Genomic DNA, 14,131 nt, shown 5'->3' on the forward strand with positions numbered 1-14,131 from the left:
TGGTAAAATTTCAGGACATATTGGTAAATGATGAATTGTGGTCTTCTAGAATAAAAAGCAGTCATCACTGAGAGCCAGCATGTATTTCTCAAGAGCAGATTAGACTATTACTGGTTTTTGACTTGGTAGGGTACTATGGTGGGTCAGGAGAATGGGGTGAATATTATTTACCTAGATCTTAACAAACACTGAACATCAACATTCTTACCATTTTGTGGACAACATGAGGAAATATGCAATAGACAATCATTAGATTAAGAACTGATAGAATTATCAGGTCTAAAGCCTTAATGATTTTGTCATTTTAGGAAGCTTAGCTCCAGAAGAGAATTTCCAGTTGCCTATCTTGGTTTGGTTTCTGCTTTTGTACTTTTTTACAAATGACTTGAACAAATGCATAGATGACATGTTTATCAATTTCACGTGACACAAAAAGCTGAAAGGGATAACTAATTCATTGGATTACAGAGTCAAGATACAAAAGATCTTTCAAGACTAATTGTTGGGCTGAATAAAATAAGATAAAATGTAATATGGAAAGATGTAATATGTATTACAGTGAGTTTCCAAAAATCAACTCTGTAATTAGAAGCTGGGGTAGAGATATCTAACTAAAATTCATCTGAAAAACACCAGAATTTTTAGTGGACTTCAGGTGTATAATTAACATAGCCAGAAAAGCAGATGTGACTTTAAGCATTCGAAGCAATACGACTCAGGAAGTGACAGTTCTAATTTACTTTGTCCTGAGATAACCACATCTAAAATGTGTTCAGTCCTGAACATCCCATATTAGAATGGGGAAAAAACTGAAAGACATTCAGAGCAGGACAGAGAAGGGCTTAGGGGCAGCTAGGTGGCTCAGTGGATAAAGCACCAGCCCTGGATTCAGGAGAACCTGAGTTCAAAACCAGCCTCAGACACTTGACACTTACTAGCTGTGTGACCCTGGGAAAGTCACTTAACTCTCATTACCCTGCAAAAAAAAAAAAAAATGAATCATGCCATAAGGGGATTGGTTAAAGGAACTGAAGTTGTTTAGCTTTGAGAATTGAAGCCTTGGGTGAACATGATGACTATGTTCAGGTATTTGTAGGATTGTCATTCAGAAGTGCAAATCAGTTGTTTCTCATTGGCCAAAGAGCACAGTATTAGGAACAAGGAGGGGAATGTCACAAAAAGGCAATTTTATTCCTATTTTATGGAAACATTTGTGAACAAATGGAGCTCTCCAAAAGTGGAAAAGCCTGCTGTGGGAGGTACATGATTGCCCCTCAGTAGAGTTTTCAAGAAGATTTGTCAGCTAGGTGATAATGGATTACTGTTCAAGGACAGGTTGCATTGGATGAATAAACTGTTATGTCATATTTGGCTTCTAATCTTAGAGTCTCCTGAGGCAGCCCATTATTCTTATAGATTGGTCTAGTTGTTAGTTTGGTTTGGTTTGTTTTCCCGACATCACCTTGCCAATTTACAGCTTCCACTCATTGTATCTGATTTTGTTCTCTGGGATGAAAACAAATGTCTAATCCCCCATATTAAAATGTGATCTCCTTGAGGGAAGGAACTATGATTTTGTCTTTACTTTTTATCCTTGGAGTTTAGCACAGTGCCTGGAACATAATAAGACCATAAGAAATGTTCCTTGAGTATTTTTCCCTCTTCCACATAGCAGGCTTCAAATACTTGAAGAAAACTATCGTGACTACCCTCATTCTTCTCTTCCTAAGGCTAACTGTCTCCAGTTTCTTTAATTTATCCCGAAAACATAACTCTTTATCATTTCCCCCAAAGCCACACCTCTTCTGTGTTTCCTTACTTCTATATAAAAAATACCACCATTCTTCCATTTATCCAGCTTCATAATCTGAGTCACACTCAACTCCTCATTCTCCTTCACCCTATATATCCATTCAGCTGCCAATTCTTATTCAATCTGCCCAACATCTTCCATGTCTGTCCCCTTCACTCTACCTATGACCCTGTGGGTCCTATCACACTTCAGGCCCTCACCACCTCTTGCCTAGATTACTACAATTTGTTGTTCAGTCATTTTTTTCAGTCATGTCTGACTCTTCATGACCCCATTTGGGGCTTTCTTGGCAGAGATACTAGAGTGGTTTGCCATTTCCTTCTCCAGCTCATTTTATGGATGAAGAAACTGCGGCAAACAGTATTAAGTGACTTGCCCAGAGTCACATGGATAGTGAGTGTCTGGGGCCAGATTTGAACCCAGGAAGCTGAGTCTTCCTGACTCTAGTCCTGGCACTCTATTTACTGTGCCACCTGGCTGCCTAGCACATAGATGCTTGATATATACTTGTTGAGTGATTAATATGACATAGATCCAAGGTCCTTCTGTGGTGAACTAAAAATAAGATGACAGATTGAATATAGGTGGTAAAGAACTCAGGGTAGTCAAAGCGCACTCCAAATTTTCAAGTCTAGATAATGGAAAGGTTAAACTTGCATCTGGAAAAAAGCAGAGTTTAGAATGGAGGGAAAATTGTAATTTTATATGTGGTGAGTTTTAGTCTACAGTTGTACAAAATATCTCACAAGCAGTTGGAAATAAGGCTTTGGACATCAGGACTCAAGCTATTGATTTGGAAATTTTCAGCTCAAAAGTAATGGTGCAAATTGCCTGATTTGATGGGCACTGGGAAGGAGTGAATCTACAAAGAAGAGTTTAAAAGTACAAATGAGGAAATTGGTAGGGAAAGTCTGGTTAGATATAAGATCTATAGAAAGAGACCTACAAATCACAGTGGCCTATCAATGAATTTGAAGCAATAATACAGTACCTTTCTGAAAAACAACAACAACAAAGCAATCCCCCCCTAACATGATACTCTATGGCATGGAATGAATTAAATTCTCCTAAATACATAATCATATACAAATGAGAATATATAGACACATGTTCATATGCATGCATGCATATATATGTGGAAGTTGGCACATGGCCATAGATTGAATAGTATTAATATACTTTTCTATATATGCACATACACATATAAAACTCTGTATGTATTTATGTATAGACACATTATTGTCATTAAAATAATAGTCCCTAAAGGATCATGATCCTTCTTTTTTTCCTAATGAATATTTGATGGTATTTTAGATAGAGTGCTCTAGACCATCTGTATACCATTAGAGACTAATTGCTAATATTTACATAGCAATTTTAAAGAGACATTACATCCATTATGTCATTTGGTCTTCATAATAATTTTATTGGTTGGTTGGTTGTTGTCCTTCATGCTCAAAGAGGACCAAAATGACATCACTGTGTTGGGGTCAAGGTACAATATGTCTGACTGTGGCTGATCAGATGCTACTACAGGTGGGGCACAAATAGTCAATATGAACATTTGGAGTGGAGATGTCTCTAAATTTGCAGATCTCATGTTTCTTTAGAGCTATGTAATTCTGCTTTGCTCATAGAGTAGTTTTTTGTTTGATGCAGGCATGCCATGCTGGATGGTCCTGTGCCAGTGTGTCCTATAACTTTCAATCGACTCCAAAGTTCCTCAGAGGGGAAAAATAGAGAAAAATAGCTTTCTGTGGTAGAGATGAAGTGATTTGACAAGTATCATTCAGCTAGAAAAGTAACATAAGCAGGACTTGAACCCAGGTCCTCTGATTCCAAACCCATTGCTCCTTCCATTTCCCCATCCTTGGAGACAAATTTCTCAACAGATAGATCATAGATAAGAAAGAAAGAAAGAAAGAAAGAAAGAAAGAAAGAAAGAAAGAAAGAAAGAAAGAAAGAAAGAAAGAAAGAAAGAAAGAAAGAAAGAGGAAGGAAGGAAGGAAGAAAGAGGAAGGAAGGAAGGAAGAAAGGAGAGAAGGAAGGAAGGAAAGAAAACAAATACAAGCAAGAAAGACAATCATTATTCCCAATGGAGAGGGAATTGAGGGTATGTGTTAAAGAGACTGTAGGAAGTGGCCTAATGGCCTGGTTCCAGGCAATCTAAGGCAAAGAACTCATCCTTCCAAGTTGGGGTACGGTAGGAGAAAGTAGATACAAGGTCAGAGTTCAAATTTCCAGAAGGATGGAGATAGTCAGAGAGTATGGTCACAGGGAAAATAGTTTTTGTGAAAGCAGAAGAATATATTTCTCCTCTTCTATTCTGTCCTGCCTTTTACACATCTACCATGTAATCATACAATGCTTAAGACAAACAGACATCTACTTTTTTTTAGTGGTAATAGTCGATGGTGCCTCAAAGGTAGGATCAGCAGCATATGTACTTGGCCCACAGCTATAGACCCTGTGCACCAAATAAAGATGCTTGTTCTTGGCCAGAAAGAGGCCCCCAAAGGGGCAGCTAGGTGGTCCAGTGGATAAAACACTGGCCCTGGATTCAGGAGTACATGAGTTCAAATCCGGCCTCAGACACTTAACACTTACTAGCTGTGTGACCCTGGGCAAGTCCCTTAACCCTCATTGCCCTACAAAAAACAAAAACAAACAAAAACAAAAACAAAAAAGCAGAAAGAAGCCCCAAGTTCTTAGTAAGTTTTCCTTTGTTTGATTAATCATAAAACCTCATTAAATTTGCAGGGATTTTTTTTTACTTGAAGGATGCAAATGATGGAGGTTCCTATAGTCTCTAAACTACTGTTGTATAACATAGGTCTGAAATCTTCCAGTAATGTAGCCAAAGTTGAGCATGATATTAAATTGGATACAAAAACATGTATGCATACTTAAATCAACATATAAGTTTTAAATATTTTTTAAACAAAAATTTTTTTAAATTGTTTTAAATATTCATGCATGGATATAAATACAGAAATAGATATAGAGATTGGTATCATTTTATCTCTGATTGTTGTCCCAAAAGGCTTTAATAATTTGTTTAAAAATGAATGTCTATTTACTTTTCATCACCCTAGCCCCATGGTAACAACACAAATCTTAAGGTAAATTTGTGAAGTAAAACCTAAAGACTGAGAGAACATCAACAATACTGTTCCTCAAGTTTTCACTTTTTAAACTAATTTTGCTGAATGAAAATATTTAATAAGCACTTTTCATGTGCCAAGTACTATGCTGAGACTGAGGGAAATAAATATTTTTAAAAAGGAAGACAGGGGCAGCTAGGTGTCGCAGTGGATAAAGCACTGGCCTTGGATTCAGGAGATGCTGAGTTCAAATCCAGCCTCAGACACTTGACACTTGCTAGCTGTGTGACCTTGGGCAAGTTACTTAACCCTCATTGCTCCACAAAAACAAAAACAAACAAACAAAAAAGAAAACAGTCCCTGCCCTCTAGGAGATGACATTCTGATAGAAGACAACACATTTAGGAGAATTATGGCCAGGGAATTATTTTTGGTTCGGAAAATTAAAGGGATAGTGATGGGAGCCAATGGACAGTCTGATGATATACCCTTGCCCATCTCTGAAAGTCTTTTTGAACTTAACAGAAATTTGAAAGTCTTGTTTTTCATAAACTTTATAAGAGATTGCTTTCTAGCCTTCCCAAGAATAGTAAAGCCTAATAGTATGTTCAGCTCCTTGACAGTACTTACTTTTTACCTCTTACCATTTGTCTTAATTTTTCTTACCATGGAAAAAGATTCTTGGCATCTCTGATTTCCTCAATATATACACTGACATAGGATTACTCATAGAATTGTAGGTTTGGGACTAGAAGGCAACTTAGAAACCATATAATTCAAACTCCTTATTTTATACCTGAGAAAACCAAGGCTCATCTAGATTAAGTATCTGACCCAAGGTCATTCTGGTATTAAATAGTAGAACCACGATCCATTCCTAAGCCTTCTTATTTCACAGGCAGTGGATTTTCATTGGCTAATTCTTTTCAGACCAAGCATAAACTCAGGACTAGAAAACAGAGTATGGAAGAAGGAAATAATAAAGTCCAGAGTTTTTTTAATGTCATAATTGGCTCTTTGTTATTCTGTTTCTCTTCCTTTATTCATAAACCTAGATCTCTCTGTCATGTATCTATATCATTTTTTAGGTCATAGATCTTTTTCAAGACCTTTTAAAAATATCATAGCCTTGAAAAATTGCATGAAAGTTGAGTAATTATAAATTCCACTCCATTTTGTATAGTCAGATACACTATTCTTTATTTTATTTTCTCTCTTTTTTTTTTCCTTTTGTTGAGACAATTGGGGTTAAGTGACTTGCCTAGGGTCATACAGCTAGTAAGTGTTAAGTGTCTGAGGCTGAATTTGAACTCAGTTCCTCCTGAATCCAGGGCTGGTGCTCTATCCATTGCACCACCTAGTTGCCCCCAGATGTACTATTCTTTAAACATAATCTCATCTCTTAAATTTACTTATCTTGGGGGGCAGCTAGGGGGCACAGTGGATAAAGCACCAGCCCTGGATTCAGGAGGTCCTGAGTTCAAATCTGGCCTCAAACACTTGACTCTTACTAGCTGTGTGACCTTGGGCAAGTCACTTAACCCTCATTGCCCCACAAAAAAAAATTTTTTTTAATTCACTTACCTTAAATCCATAGGAATGTCAATGGAACATGGAGATAGATAAGTAATCCTGGGATTTACCTTTGTCTTTTCAGTTTTAACTTTTTTTTCCTGCAGAAAATCGGCTGAAGACATGATCTGTCTGTGATATTCATTATGTGCTCAAACCTGCCTTGTCTTTTTCTTCTTTGTTTTCATTGTTCATATTTTGCAACTTTTGAAATATAAAATTACTCAACATTTTTAATCTTCAATTTACTCAATGAAAGTTAAATGCCTGATGATCTTAGAGAAATATGCTACAAAGTCCAATAATCATAATATTTAATCTGACAGATTTGATAGCTGCCTCTTGACCTGCTTCGTCTTCCCAATAACTTGTCTCATTTTCCTTCAGGTGAGCCTGAGCTTCGTAAAAACTCAGAAGAGGTAATAAATACCACAGAAGAAAAATGTGATATGATTCACCACCAGTAGGTTTGAGACATTTTAAAGGCTTCTGATATATTACAAATGAGAGGTAATTCCATTTTTTATAATCTTGAAACATATTTCCCAAAGATAATGTGGTCTACAATAATATTTGTATAAGTTACTTTATTTGAATATTCTATTAGAATACTCTCCCTTTTAAAGTTTCTTATGTTACTTTTATTAGCAGTCTCATTAAAGATAGAACATCTATAACCACATACCTGGCTAACTGACACTCTTATTTGTACCTGAAACCAGTAAAGATATTAGAATCTAAATAAAAAACAAAGTAAATATTGTAGAATGTAATTGTTTCAATAACAGGATGAAAAAATACTGAAGGAACAAAAGTTTGGAAATATACCGTATAGAACAAAAAATACCACTTAAAGTACAGAGCTATGACTTTCCCTCCTAACTCAATGGCACAAACTGTAATCAATGTATGGGGGTATCCTGAATATATTGTGATCATTTCTAAGGGTTTTTTTTTTAAGTTTTTTGTTTGTTTGTCTTTGCAAGGCAATGAGGGTTAAATGACTTGCCCAGGGTCACACAGCTAGTAAGTGTCAAGTGTCTGAGGCCAGATTTGAACTCAGGTCCGCCTGAATACAGGGCCAGTGCTTTATCCACTGTGCCACCTAGCTGCCCCTATTGTAATCATTTCTCAAGGGCACTCCTCAACTTTTGGTAGGAATGATCCTCCCCTTCATGGCTTTCTCTAAGTAGTGTTAGGTTGGCAGACTTTTCATCAGGAAATTCAGCTGAGGACTTTAGAGTCCTTCAATTTGAACATGATAAAGGAAGTTAGTTCCTAAGTCCAAGGAAGCAAGCAGTTAAAAATCCCTTAGTATGCGCCAGGCTCATACATGTGTTAAAATACTGAGTATTCAAAGAAATGTAAAAAATATATACTCTAATGGAGGAGACAACATGATAATGGGTACATATGCAAAATGCATGTAGAAGAGACAAATTTTTGTATTCTTCTGGATCACTTTGAAAGTGTTTAGGCTACTCGACATGGCCCAGTATTCTGATGCAATCCCTCATCTAGTTCATGCTTCCAGTCTTCACATGCCTTCAATTCAAGTACATTGTTGTCTCACATTTTCAGTGTTTCAAAATAGTAGTAGCTGGCCTCAAACATGCTACTGGGACCACAGATCATTGGTTTTGGTTCTATACCTTCTGGGTCAGGAATGGCATTTTAATTTTCACCATCAGATCATTGAATTTTAAAGCTGGAAAGGATGTCAATACTCATGTATTCCAACTCCCTCATTTCATGGATAAGAGAGTGTAAGTCCCGAGCAGAAGTGACTTGTTTAAGGTCACACAGGGAGACAGTATTTGAGTAAAACTTTAAGCACAGGTCTTCTGACCGATTCTAAATCCAGCATTCTTTTTTCCTCTACCAGTCATACTATTCTTTTTCATAATGTTATAAAATTTCACTCTAGAAAAAAAAATCTACCTTTTTCCACCAAATGGACTTAGTTTGTAATAATTTTTAAAAGGTAGTCATTAATCCTCAACTATGTAAAATCCTATCTCTGATTATCTTTCTCTAGATCAGTGGGAAGCTGTGAATAATTTTTCATTCAGTGAAATAACAGAGAAAGGTTGATCATAGAATATACAATGTCCTCTTGTGCTTTTAGTGAGTAAAAGAAAAACATGAAGGAACAGTTGTATATCAGTGCTAGAGTATTCTCAAAAGGTGAATGCAACCCAAGGATGAAACATTGTTTGATATTAATTTCCAAAGTTTAAAAATAAACTACAGAAAAGTATAGCATAAGATGGTGGTTATTTTAAATGTTTTAATAATTGGCCTTTCAAATGTTTCTTTTAAAATTTTATAGTATTTTATACTTCTAAAATTATTAAAGTTTATAACTGCACTAAATTTTGGGGACACCCAAGTATTTAAAGTTCTGTATACTGTTATACAGGTGAATGATATCACTTGCCCACATATGTTTATTAAGCACCCATTTATACTAAGCACCATTCTAACAACTGAATAAAAGTATTGAAACTTAAGCATTTCACTAGGTTCACTAAAAACCTCTCAAAGGTGGTTGTTGTGAGACATATCAAGTGTACTTGGAAATGTCCTTCCCACATGCTGCACCTGAAAACAGAATAGATCTACAAGCTATCCCTCTCCCCCATGAAAAACTGGCAACAATAGCTTGAAGAACTGTCGTGAGCATATTCTTTTTTAGGCCCTGGCCTCATATAGTTGCTGTAGTGTGGCATATTGTTGTGATTATGGTTGTTTTTAATCTCCATTGAGCCCCATAGAAACTTTGTGAAAGAGATAGTAGAGATGTTATTCTCCTCCTTTTTCTTTTTTTTTTTTTTTTTGGTGGGGCAATGGGGGTTAAGTGACTTGCCCAGGGGCACACAGCTAGTAAATGTCAAGTGTCTGAGGCCGGATTTAAGCTCAGGTCCTCTTGAATCCAGGGCTGGTGCTTTATCTACTGCACCACCTAGCTGCCCCGTTGTTATTCTCCTTTTAACAAAAAATAGGATTTAGTTCTGGAAGGGAGCATAGAAACTATATATTTCATCTCATTTTACCAATGAGAAAATGGGTTTAAAAAAGCAAACTAACCTTCACATGTTTCCAAGGTAGCAAACGACAAAGCCTAAACTGGAAGTAAGATCTTCAGTCTAAATCTAGTGCTCTCCTATTCAACAAAATTGTTGAAATTTTACTTATGTTGTTTTTGTTGATTTTTTTTTTTTGCACTTGGCTATTTGTAAGGCTAAGCCAGCAGCATCTTAGACTTCAATCTGCTTGTGAAAAATGAATATTGGCTTAATGAGAGATATTTATGGAATGATGAAATTATAATCCCTGGTTTTAATTTGGATTTTGTTTCAGGAAAATCAGAGCAGCACATAAATGTCCTAAATCTCCGAATGGCCAGAAGGCTCTCCTCTAAGCATATTCTTGGACCCTGCCCTTTTTAATGGACGATAGTGGAAGAAAATAATGTTTAAAAACATGGGATCCTGAGCTGGTAACTCAGGCCATTTCTATATTTTCAAGGCTTCAGTAGTGTTTTCTCATTATTGTTACTGTCATCGTGTCACCATTATTGTGTTTCCTCTACTATTTGGCCTTCTTCAATCAAGCCAGAAAAAACAGACAAACAAACAAAACAAAAAAACACTTTTTGGTCAAAAGTTGGATTACTTTTGAAATCTGCATTGTTGAAAGCTGTTTTAACTTAGCTGACTGTGAAATGTGTATAAATATACGATACATTCATTCATTCATCCATTCTCTGATGTGCTGTTTTATGAAAAGTGCTGTAGCCGGCATTTTCTTTTTTTTAAACCTCATGAAAAAAAAATTATTTCTGCAGTCTTGGATGGCAGACCATTTAGATCATCCTGATTAGATTTCTATCAGTGTTTGGGAACAAAGTTGGTAAACTCTACACCTGAAATCAGACACTTAAGTGAACAATGAACATACAATGGTATTGGAGCTACAAAGTAGTGGAGACCTCATCATGGCTAAGAACTTCTGATAAACTCAGTGGAACCTTTCTCTGAGACTAACTAGTTAACTTGTAGCTCGTCATAATTGTCTATGTTGTCGTCATCAAAATCTTAGGAGCATGTGGCATTGAGCTTCGTGATGTCAATATGAGTCAAACACAGACCCTACCCTCCATAGGCTTACAGTCTCAAAGAGGAGTCTACAGTCATTGCTAACAGGAAACTTTGGAATTAAATCGTGAACTTACCAGCTAGAGTGTTGGACCCAACAGGAAAGAGAAAAATATCAAACATGATTGGTGGTCAAATTTAAAGATGTATGTATATAAAAAGAAAATGTATTATTCAACAAATGCTGGTTGAAATATCCTATGTGGAATCTCAGATATGTATGTATATGCACATATGTGTATATACACATACATATATATATTTCCTCTAATGCACTAATCAGAGAAGAACTTCCAGCCTTGTGGTCTATTATTCATCTCCCTCAGTTTGCTCCCAGTGGTGTAATACTGTGTGTATGTACAAGAACTTTCAGGCTGCTCCAAGATGAAGAATGATTTTGTTGAGAAATGATAGAATGATTAGCTTGGATCAGATACTGCAAATTTTCGTGGAGAGTTTGAGGCAGACAAGACTTTTGTAGGTTGGCTATGTTAATATGGCTTGCGGAGCACAAAAATCCATTAAAAACACCACCAGAATCACCATAGATTAAGAAATGAGCCAATTGTCACATTAAAACTAAGGAGCTCTGTCTGTCTTTGGGCCTGCTTCCTTTCTGGTTTGTGCAATGTTAAGCAATATTTTTTTTTTAATTGGTAAAACTCTAAGCTTACAAATCAAGGTGGAGGGACTGTGCTATTTACAACTTAGATCACTTTTAATGTGTAAGCCATATCCAATATGCATATTTAGTATGCATAATTTTAATGTATAAAATATATTTGCATAAGAAGTATACAAAGTGCATTTCCATGTCTAGTGAATGAGGCCTTTAGTTTTTGTTTAGCCTCAGCCTCTGACACAGTACAGCTGTATAAGGAAATTGTATCATAGGTATTACAATGCATTTGATATTTTTATTTTAAGAGTAAAGATTGATCTATAATGATAGCGTTGGAGAGAATAATTCCATATCATGATATTCCATATCATGGCCACTTTGCATCATTAAAAAAATCCGAGTCTTTATTTTCTTTATTTCCTTTCTTTTGTTCCTATTTTGCTTTCTTTTTTTTTCCTTTTCCTTTCCTTCTTTTCCTTTTTTCCTTTGTAGAAAGGAAAATCTTATGATTGCTTCTTGGTATTAGTTTTAAGCTAGCTATTTATCAGGTAGAAAGAAACTATGTCCACGTTAAACTCATTTAAAACTTAGAATTTAACTATTTGTAAAGCCTAATGTACAATGCTCTTTTTGGTGGCCTTTTAATAAAGCTTTAGACCCTCTCAAAATAAGAAGAGTGAAAAAACTGATTCTGAAATATTATAGGGAGTTTGACCACTCTGTTTATCTATGAATAATTTAAGCACTACTGGCTTTTATTACCAAAAATACAAATAAATACGTCTGTACAAAATTAATCAATTCCTCCGTCTTGCCTTTAACCAAAACTGTCCACTTATACTACCTGTTTGAGAGGCAGTGTTACATAGTAGATAGAGAGTTGGCCTCTGAGCTACGGAGATTTGGGTTCAAGTCCCATCTCTGGCTGTGTGACCCTGGGTAATTAACTTCTCAGTCCTCTGGGCAACTCTGCAAGGCTATCAGTGGAAGAGAAAGTGCCAACCTTCATTAGTAGAGGGAGTTTCCTTTCCCAAGAGTTCCCTATATGAATGAGATTATAAACAGCCCCTGCTCCCATGTCACCCTGCTAGGTATTATGAAAGACTGTCCTGAAGTAGTGTCTCATAGAAGAGTAATTCCACATTTCTTACCTGTGTCATCTCTTTTGGAACACTTGATGCACATTTAAAAAGAAAAAAAGTCCTTTTTCTATTGCTGCTTGAGACAGTTTAAGACATCCATTCAGTCCAGATCCTCCCAGGACAGTGAATGTATCAGTGAAGGATGGGAGTACAACCACACCTACGCTGAGAGGAAATCTACCTATTCCTTGTGCCTCTCCCTACTGGTCATGCAGAAACCTGCCCCCATTCTCATCCCTCTTTAGCTTATTGTGAGGTGACATCATTCAGACTGTACCATCCTGCTGCACCTTGGACTCTTATGTTTGCTGTTTAACAGAGCTCTTCTGTAAAAAGTAGTGTGCTTTGGGATCTAGCTAATAACTCTTTAATTTAATTTTTATCATGACAACCTACTACGATTATGTTTTTACCATCTGTACTTGTCCATATTTCTTACTATAATATTGCTAAATAAATCATATTTGAGGAGAAGCATTGTGAACCATTTGTTGTCCGATGTAATTTGTGTGTGTGTGTGTGTGTGTGTGTGTGTGTGTGTGTGTGTGTGTGTGGACGATGGTTAGAAAAAGAAGTTGGCAGAACAAATAACCGTGTCCATACTTATGTGTTTTCTAAAGCATTATGGTCAGCAAAGGTAAGGAGTTTGAAACAGTAAATGCACATAGGTTTAGCTTAGGTCATAGCACCACAGAGTCAGAGAAGTAATAGATGTATGAGAGATATTAGAGGTCACCCAGTCTAATTTCATTTTAAAGTTCTTTAGAATAATCGAGGGTGTGGGGTTTATGGTTGGGGTGGGAGTGGGAAACACTATGTCTGGAGTAAAAAACCCTGAATTAAAATCTCAACCTCTGCTACTAATTTTTTTTTGTTCCCTCTGTTCCACATCTCCCCCACCTATTCATTAGACAAGAAATTAATGTGATATAAATTATATGTGTGGAATCATGCAAAACTTTTTTCTGCATTATCCATATCTCTGTGTGAATCTTATTTGTCAGCCAGCCACACTCATGGTGTGATACCTAGTGGTTATATAATATATAATGTATATTTTATATCTATGTATGCATGTATGTGAATATACATACATAAGTATTTATATACATATATAAGCAGAATACATGTGTATTAAATCACACAGCTCAGATCTCTATGTTGGCCAAATCACAGAATTAGCTAGCATTTCTGGAACTTGGGAAGGAAAGCAAGGAGTAGAGAATGGGGAAAAACACTGGGAAAATGACTCAGAGACTTCTTCTAGACCAAAAGTTTGTGGGGCAGGGAGTGGTGGAAAGACACCTAAAAGATGGCTGATGTTGGTGACAAAGACTTGAGGCTCTTTCTGGGGAGGTCTCAGAAGACGGAGGAAGGTAGGGTCTGGGTGTGGAAGATCTCAGTTCTAAGGATTCTGTTTTAAAGGAGAGATAGAATTTGTCTTCATCTTTCTTTGTAATCGATATACAGTATTCAGGCCTCTCTACTAAAGTACAGTCATTCAGGGAGCAAGGTTTCAAATTCCCCAGAGTTACTAGTCAATAATAATAATGATAGTAATCATAATCATAATATAGTTAATAATGGCTAACATTTTTATAGTACCTACTATGTTCCAGGTACTGTGATAAGTACTTGATATATATTATCTGAATTAATTGTCACAACAACCCTGGGAGGTAGGTACTATTATCACCATTTTATAGATGAGAAAACTG

General features: G+C 36.3%; 1 protein-coding gene across 3 annotated transcripts in view; it reads left to right on the forward strand.

Annotated features, from left to right (window-relative positions):
- Window positions 1–11,202, forward strand: part of PDE1A (phosphodiesterase 1A) — a 485,907-nt gene extending 474,705 nt beyond the window's left edge. For all 3 annotated transcript variants that reach the window (XM_043996942.1, XM_043996940.1, XM_043996941.1), the window contains exons 15-16: window positions 6,877–6,999; window positions 9,853–11,202. In XM_043996942.1, the coding sequence (XP_043852877.1) occupies window positions 6,877–6,956 (80 nt within the window). In that variant the 3' untranslated portion in view covers window positions 6,957–6,999; window positions 9,853–11,202. The remainder of the gene's footprint in view (window positions 1–6,876; window positions 7,000–9,852) is intronic.
- Window positions 11,203–14,131: the final 2,929 nt, after the last annotated feature.

The sequence above is a fragment of the Dromiciops gliroides genome, chromosome 3 (assembly GCF_019393635.1).
Source record: "Dromiciops gliroides isolate mDroGli1 chromosome 3, mDroGli1.pri, whole genome shotgun sequence".
Classification (NCBI taxonomy): domain Eukaryota; kingdom Metazoa; phylum Chordata; class Mammalia; order Microbiotheria; family Microbiotheriidae; genus Dromiciops; species Dromiciops gliroides.